The 8,407-nt window shown below is 56.3% G+C and overlaps 1 protein-coding gene across 1 annotated transcript; it reads left to right on the top strand.

Annotated features, from left to right (window-relative positions):
- The first annotated feature begins 639 nt into the window (after positions 1–639).
- On the top strand, positions 640–7,061 carry LOC102460767 (mRNA decay activator protein ZFP36L2-B). Its single transcript, XM_075915325.2, has 2 exons — positions 640–815; positions 3,750–7,061. The coding sequence occupies exons 1-2, from the start codon at positions 708–710 to the stop codon at positions 4,617–4,619; spliced, it is 978 nt and encodes a 325-aa protein (XP_075771440.1). The 5' UTR covers positions 640–707; the 3' UTR covers positions 4,620–7,061.
- Positions 7,062–8,407: the final 1,346 nt, after the last annotated feature.

The raw sequence follows: 8,407 nt of genomic DNA on the forward strand, positions 1-8,407 counted from the left end.
CAAATATGAGCAGGACAACCCCATACAGGGCCCATACAATGCTCTCTATTGGGGGCGCTGCTGTCCTGCATATCCATGACTCCCACGCTGCCCCCACATTCTCCACTACTCACCCTCAATTTCCCGAGCGACAGTGGGCTTAGTCCCCACCACCCCTAGGGAGCCCCATGGCTCTGGCTGAATGGGACTCTCCGTTGGCAGTACAGGGGGCCTGGCACAGCTGTGGTTCCACCAGGTAGATGGCAGCAGTCCACAGGCGCGCCAGTGGTGGCGAGCTGCTGCCCATCCGAGGAGCCTAAACTGCTTTGCAAAGACTGGGAACCCACCCCATTTACAGGTGGGCAAACTGAGGCACAGCGCAGGGGGACAAGACTGCAGCTCCAGGGAGAAAACCTAGGAGTTTTCCTGCGCCCCTGCCTAACTAGCAAGACCCGCTCCCCTCCCAGCCCTTGGAACTGACCCCAGGAGTCCTGGCTCCCGCCCCGCTGCTCTAACCACTAGGTCCCTTCCCCAGCCCTGGGAAAAGAACGTGCGGGCTGCATGCATGGGAATGTGGCTGCGTGGGAATCCCCCCCCCTGAATCCCCCCCCCTGCTCTGCTCCATTGACCCCGCCCCCACTTTGGCCACGCCCCCCCCCCGGGGCGGGGCGGGGCTCCAGGGCCGCCGGGCTGCACGAGAGGCTCTTTAAAAGTCCTGCAGCGGGGGCATGGCCCGGCGCAGCCCCGCCGAGACGCGGCAGTCGGGGCCGGCGGAGGAGACGATGCCCTTGGCGCTGCTGACCCCCTTTGGGGAGCTGGACGAGCCCCTGTGCCAGGTGGGGGTCACTTTCGCGGGAGGCTTCCCTGCCCCTCCCTCCCGTTTTCCCGCCCTGCGGCTGCGGGGGGGGGGGGGGCGATTTCTCGGGGGGAGGCAGGACCCACAAGAGGCTGGAGGGGGCAGAAGACCCAGACGCGGGGAACTTTTGGGGGAAGTTTCTCGTGGCTCACCACGTGCGCCCCTGGGGGGCTGGCAGAGCGACGTGTGCCTGGTCGGGTTTGAGTTCGTGCCTGGCTTTCCCTGCCCGGGGGGGCGGGCAAACCTCTCCTCTTCCAGCCCCTCTCCGCGGGCAGGCCTCGCCTGCCCCCCCCCACCCTGGTAGGGTTCCCGCGGGAGGCGTGACACGGCCGCTCACCCGCTTCGCTTTCAGTTTTACTCTGGGTTGCTGCTTCTTGGGGAGGGGGGGGGGGGTGAAAGCGACCCCCTCTCCCCCGAGCAGGAATCGGGAAGGGTTTGCATCTAGGCTCTCAGGCTGCAAGAAGATCCCCAGCTGGAGGGGGCCTGCCCCCCCCGAAGGAGTTTCCTCCTATCCAGGGTCTGCAGCCTGGTTCAGTGTCTTTAGCACCCCGGTGCCCCTATCTCCGGTTGTCTGCAGCTGCTCTGCGCTGGGTGGGGTGGTTTTCGGGGTCCTTTGAGTCTTTCCTCTCCAATGCTCCAGCCAAAGGCTGGGTCCTGAGTGGGTGTATCTGGCTCAGCACCCTATGGGAAGACTATGTTGATTTACACCTGCTGAGGATCTGACCCTGCCTTTCTGTTTCTCTGGCTTTTTGCCTGGCTTCCCCTCACCATTCAGGCCCCTCTGTGTGGAGCCATTTCAGTTTTGGGGTGTGCATGGGGTTGAGCATTTGCTTGGCTTGGAGGAGAGCAGCAACATACCAGAGCTGTGTGTTCAATGCCCATACTAAAGTTGGCCTGTTCAGAGGCTTTGCATCCGAGCCAGGCTGGTCATGGTGTAGGTGGGTCTGGAGCATGGGAACTGTGCTGGAGCTGTGGGGCTCCTCTTCTTCAAACCATCTCCCTGCTTCAGGGTCAAGTAGGTGTGACACCCCCTGACTTTGATTCAGGCCATGCCTGGCCAGGTGAGCTGAAATCTGGCCTCCCCTCTGGACGAAGTCCTGGCAGAAGCGAGGTTGTGTACACCTGGCCCTCGCAGAGGCCTAGAATGCTTCATGCAAGCAGCTCAACCTTTGTGTCTGTGGCACTTCCCAAGGAGGTAGAAAGCGGACTCAAACTCCCCTGTTTAGATACAGAGTGGGTTGGGAAACTGAGGCACAGAGCAGTGTCTTGCTCAAGATGGCCCAGCAGCAGAGCTGAGACTAGAACCCAGGTGGCTTAACTACCAGCCTGGTGCGTGCCCCCCTCCCCACCTGGACTCAAACTGAGCACTGCGGGGCGGGGGGAGACTTCCCTCCAACACATGCCCCTAGATCCAGGGTAGGCAATAATTTTTGATGGGGAGGGGCACTCTAAGATTTTGTAAAGTGGCTGAGGGCTGCACTCTTCCATGATATTAATGGAGATGCAGGCTCTGGTATGGAGGGTGGGTGCAGAAGGGAGCTTGGGGTAAGGGACTTGGGTGCAGGGCTTGGCATGTGACCTAGGGCAGGAGGGGATTGTGATCTGGGGCAAGAGATGGGGGGGGGGGGTGTAAGACAGAGGGCTTGGGTATGTTGAGTTGGGGCAGGAAAGGGCTGGGGTGCCAGAAGCAGGCTGTGGCCAAGAAACTTACTTGCCAGTTGCAGAAGGAACCTGCCTGCCTGCAGAGCTTAAAAATGTTTCTTAACCCGCCAGCCAGCCTGCTTGCCTGGCCATGTGCTTCAACTGAGCTCAGGAGAGGGGGCGTGATTCTTCTTAGCTGCCTGTTAATCTAATAAACTGGCCAATGGGAATGTGCTGAGGGCGGGGTGGCTCCTAATCTCTCCCCCCCCCCCCCCCCCCTTCCAGTTTCAAAACCGAAACTGAGCCCTGCTGCTGCTTTTCTGCACAGGGCTGTGGGGTAACACCTGGGGCTCCCTGCTGGATCCAAGGGCTGGGCGGGCTGTACTTTGCACAGGCCTGCCCTAGATGGTCAAGCTTCCCACCGCACAGCTGCTTGCTCCCGCTCCAGTGAATGGTTATTCCCAGCTTCTAAGGGAGCTGCAGTTCCACTAGCCCTCCCCAGGCCCGCCAGCCTAGCAGGCCCTGGACAGAGTAACTGGCTAATGGCACAAGCCCGCCGGGAGCCCCTGAGCTGGAGGCAGGTGGCTCCGTTTCCTCTCCTGGGCTTGGGCGTGACTTGCGGTGCTGTCTGATCCAACCCTAAACTGTTTGGCTGCTGAGGTCTTGTGTAGCTGGCTCCCTGCCATAGCACAGGGCCTGCTAAGGGCTCCTCCAGCAATTGCCTGGCTACATTCCTCCCCCCCCCCCTTTCAAAACCCCTTGGAAATCCCTCCCAGCTGCGTAGGGGGGGTCTAGGCACACAGCTGAGCAGTTGAGATTCCATCCAGCAGAGGGCAGTGTGCTATCTTCCCATGCCCTGCAAGCATCTGGATCAACGCTGCCCTTTGCTACCTGACATCCCTGCAGTGAAGGGAAACAGAGGCACGGAGCGGAAAGGAAACAGCTTGCCTTCTGTGAGTTGGGTGGGGGAGGGAACCCATGAATCCTAATGCTGCTTCTGTGCTGTAACCACTAGGCCATCCAGTCTCATGCTTTACAGTCCCCTATCCCTTGCAGCTCACCATGGAAACTTAAACTAGCAGATGGCATGCTTAGGGGGTCCTCTGATTTCCCCCCATGGCTCCCAAACAGGGTTTTGGTTACTGATGCCCAGGAATGTGTGTATTCAGCATCCCCTTTCTCAGCCTGTCTGCTGATGGCTGTTCCTTGCCTCATGGGCACCTGGCTGCTGGGCTGCCTTCTTTCTAACCAACCCCCCTCTCTGCCCTTACAGGCCTTCCTGAAGTTAAGTTTGGGGCAGGAGCCTGGCACCATGGCGAGGAGCCGGGGGGGTTACCAGCGTGCCTTCTCCGCCTGCCCGGTGGTGCTGTCTGATGGTGCCGAGCCCCTGGAGGAGGATGCTGGTGGCACAGAGGTCCTGTGGTCCCTCCACAGCCAGTGGGGCTGGGCACCAGCGCTGCCCCGCACCAGCCTGCAGCGCATCCCATTCCAGGCAGAGCGCTCGGCCAGCATGATTGAGAGCTGCTGGGAGGGTGCGCACACCTCGTCCCGCTACAAGACCGAGCTGTGCCGTACTTACGAGGAGAGCGGGGCCTGCAAGTACGGGGCCAAGTGCCAGTTTGCCCACGGGGTCAGGGAGCTGCGAGGCCTGAGCCGCCACCCCAAGTACAAGACGGAGCTGTGCCGGACCTTCCACTCGGCTGGGTTCTGCCCCTACGGCTCCCGCTGCCACTTCATCCACAACGCGGAGGAACAGCGCCAGCCCCTGCGCCTGGGGGGTGGCTCCCCCGCCCACTGCGGCTTCTCCCTGTCGCCCCCACCCTCCGCCTCCCATAGCCCCTTGCTGCCCGTCCCAGTAGGGCTGGCTGGGCCCTGCTGCTGCCACCACCCAGCTGGGGATTCCCCCTGTCTGGCCTTTCAAGCTAGTGCTGCCACCACCACCGTGAGCCAAGATGGAGCAGGAGGGACCCTGGCTGCCCCCAGTGCCTTTGCCTTTCCTGGGCAGCTGTTACAAAGAAGCTTGTCGTGCGACTCCCTCTCCGATCAGGAGGACTCGGGAGGCAGCAGCGGGTCTGAGTCGCCGGGTCTGAGGCCCGGCGGGCACCGGCTCCCCATCTTCAGTCGCCTGTCTGTCTCTGACTAGCAGGTGCTCAGTGAGCCTTTGGCACTGTGGTCCTTGCTTCCCCCTCCTCTGCCCCCTTTCCTGGGGGTAATGTTTAAATTGCGGCTCCCAGCCTGGACTCGGGGACCTGTGGGTGGGTTGGAGGCTATCGGGTCAGAGCAGAAAGGGTTAATAGACTCCCAGGCTGTGAGATTAACTGGGTGGGGGGCCAAACCTAAGCCCCGCCTTTCCCTCTGGGATCAGTGATCACTAAGCCATGGGCTGGACCACCTCCCTCTGGTGTAAATGCGTTCCACTCCTGGCGGAACTCACCAGTGCGGCAGAAGAGAGGAGAACAAGGCAGGGGAAAGGGAGTGTGCTTTCCCCATCACCATGTGCCACAGACCGTTGCTTATACCAGTGCATGTTGCTGCTCCATCTGATCCAGCAGCACCTTGCGCTGGTATAAACAGCCAGGCCAGGTGGGGGAAAAAACCCCTCTCCTGGGTGGCGAACAGAGTCTGGCTATTCCCACTTCTGTGTGGGGAAGCGGAGGTGGGGTGAGGTGCTGACAGCTGCATCTCCTGCTGGGGGTGGATTCTGGGTCAGATGTGACCCGCAGGGCGCCTCTGGGAACTCGGCTGGGTGACTTCTGAAAAGACAGCTGACCGTGAACAAGCCCAGTTGCTGGGATTAAGGGTTTGTGGGGGGGGGGCAAGTCTGTTGCTCTGCAGAAGGGGCGGTGAGACGTGAAATAGATGAGGTGCCGAAACTGACTGGTGACCAGTCACATGAGGCAGCCTGGGGCAGGGGAGGTGGGGAACAGAAAGGAAACTGCTTTCCAAAGACTTTCCTGCTTCTCTTGGGCAGGCGGGCTGCAGGAAGAGGAAGAGGGTTGTAAACAGATGATTGTGATCTCTGCCCTGGAGCCCTTGTGAGTGTCATGAGCAACCCCTGTGGCCTTGCTGCCTGCCTGCTAGGTGCTGCTTCTCCCTCAGGCTCAAACATCCAACTGCTGTTGATCCTGCCACCCTGTGCTGCCAGCTGTGACTTCAACTTGCTGCTCAAACTCTATACAGCCGGGCTGGGCCGTAGGACTCCCCCTCCAGCAGGGGTGCTAGCTGGACACCCCTCTCCCCTTTCTGGAAGCCTGATCAGACCCCTCCCTGGGTGCTAAAATGAAAGCAAACTCCCCTCCTCCTTTGCTCGTGAAATCCCAGTTTGGGAGGCTTCGGCAGGCAATTCCTGGCTTTCCTGCCGGCTTTCTGCCCCCGCCCTCTCCTCTCAAGTCCTCTGGATCCCCCACAGGGAGGAGCTAGAGGCTGCCTCTTGGCATAGCAATCAGGTGGAATATGATAGCAAATTAACTAGCATTTTGGGTAGGGGGCCCAGCATCTGGCAAGCAAATAGAGCTGGTGTTCCCCAGCTCCACCACTGTACCCCAGGCTAGATTTCTCCAGGTAGCTGTCCCTGTCCAGGCTCGAGCTGGGCAAAACCTGCCTGTTCTTAAGGCTTCAGCTCCCTACAGCAAAACTGACCCTGATCTTTGGGGCTGAATCACACCAGGGCCAGATTCTGTAAGAGGATTTAGATTTAAATTGGGGCTGCTGACTTTCTTCCTCCTCCCACCTCCTTCTGTTTCAAATCCACCTGCTATTCTCTGCCCCCGTTGGGCTGGGAATGGCGCAATATTCGGCTAGGGATTAATTTCAGTCTGTCCCTATAAGAAGGGTGGACCCTCACCTCTGCAGGATCCGTATGCTGGCTGGCTGCTCTAGATGTCTTTCCCTCTTTCAACCATCTTCTGCTCTTTTGAAGAAAGCTATTCCTCTTTAAAGGTAGCAGGAGTTCTCTGTTAGCAGGGCTAGTGGTTAAGGTAAGGAGTTTTTAGGGAATAATGTAAACTCCATGGAACTCATCAAACCCGTGCATCTAAGGGCTATTTTAGGGAATAGTGTAAATTCCATGGAACTGCTCAAACCTGTGCATCTAAGGGTTAATCTATGTGGGAAGGAGATGGACTAGAATCTCTTCTTTGGAAGCTCACAAATTATTCCAGCATGACAATTCTGGAATAAAGTTTGCTCTGGAATGGAGCAGGGATGTAGGGAGCCCATCCCCAGACAAGCCTGTGGTCAAATGTAAGATTGTGAGAGCCTCAGTCTGAGGGGCTTTTATTATTTTAAACTATTTATTATCTTTAAATCTATTTCTAATATTTGGAACCAAATTCTTTTAGAGGAGCTTAAACTTATTTTAGTTTATCCTGTGCACTGAAATCTCAGGACCAGTGCTTGCCTTGTGTTTCTGACTAAGCATTCTGACTGTAAGCATGCTGAATCTAACTTATTGTAAAGCTGTATTTGGTTTATTTATAGTGGTTTCACTCTGCTTTTTTGTATGGTTCTATAAAATTAATATAATGAGTGACTCTTATCTATTGTACCTATTACCTGACTGGAATAAAACTGTCTTTTTTGTGCATCTGGCGCTCTGCTTAATCTTTGAGGTTGTGATGGACAGGGGGAGTGCTGTCCAGGACCCAGTAACTAAGGGGTTAAACTCGGGTAGCTAGCAAAGGGGTTGGCAGGGAGCCAGAGAATCAAGGGGCATATGGTGTTGAATTTTGAGTTGTAGAAGATTCCTTGCCTGCTTTCTTTTGGGGGGAGGTTTAAGCCAGGGGTTGAGACAGGATGATTTAAACTCAGGCAGGAATACCCTGCCTCCCAGGAATTCAGGGCACGGAAGTGGTCTGAACAAAGAGGACTATAAGTAAGGGGCGGGGGGGAGTTAATTTAGTTGCATTCAAGGTAATTTTTTCTTTATTTTTGTGGCTTGGTTTGAGCTGCTCTGTGAATCGCTGTATCTCCTCTCCCCATTTACCATCTAGCATTGTTTCCAGCGACTTTTTTTCCCTCTGTTTTAATATGTTTTCCTTAGTTGCTCTGTAACATCTAGCAACCAACTATACTTTATCCAGTATATCTTTGATTTTTGTAATAAAAAATCACTCGGGTGGTTTGATTCTTGTGCCCTGGAAGGTCGGTCTGTCTGCATGCCTCAGACTAAGTGGTCAGCTACCCGAGACTGCAGCTTGTTTTCCTCTTTCCTTTTTTCAAGCTCTTCTAGGACAAAAGAGCTTGGGGTACCCCCGGGGGCAGGTTCAAGTGTTCACCCCTGGCTTTTAGGGATAAAAATCACTTGCTGGTGGCAGCAGTCCCCCAAAATCTGGTGTGATTCTGGGGGGGAAGACTTGTGTAACCAGTGCCTGTAAGGTTTGAAGCTCTTGCTGGTCCTCCCCTTCTACACTTGGAGTGCCGGGGTGGGGGACAGCCCTGACGGAGGCAAAGGCTGGATTTATTTATTGGCAATGGTTTAGTATTTTAGTAGCAACTTGCAGAGGAAGAATATCAATTTTGGCCCTGATCTTGCACATGCATAATGGGAAGCTTCTACAGATAAACCCATGTTGAATTTTAAGCGAGAGTGGGTGTCCAGTTCCATGTTTCAGGGGCCAATCTCCAATCCACTGACCCTTGGATTCTCCAGACTTTACCGAGCAACAGCTATTTAAACACCAAGCAGCAAACGTTACAGGGATGTTGGCCTGTCATCTGGAAAAAGGGTAGCAATTCTCACTTGGGCTGGCCGGCTGAATCTGGCCTTCTGAGACTGGGTGCTGCTCCTTGCACCACAACCGGCCCTGCTGCATGACCTTGGGCAGCCAAGTCATGGCTCTACCTCTGTGTCCCAAACTGTCGACGCTACCATATGTTGAAAACTCCTTTTGACAAACATCTGGTCTTGGGGTTATCTTCCACTGTCGTGGG

This window comes from Pelodiscus sinensis, chromosome 18 (genome assembly GCF_052426305.1).
Source record: "Pelodiscus sinensis isolate ZL-2025 chromosome 18, ASM5242630v1, whole genome shotgun sequence".
In the NCBI taxonomy this organism is placed as follows: Eukaryota; Metazoa; Chordata; order Testudines; family Trionychidae; genus Pelodiscus; species Pelodiscus sinensis.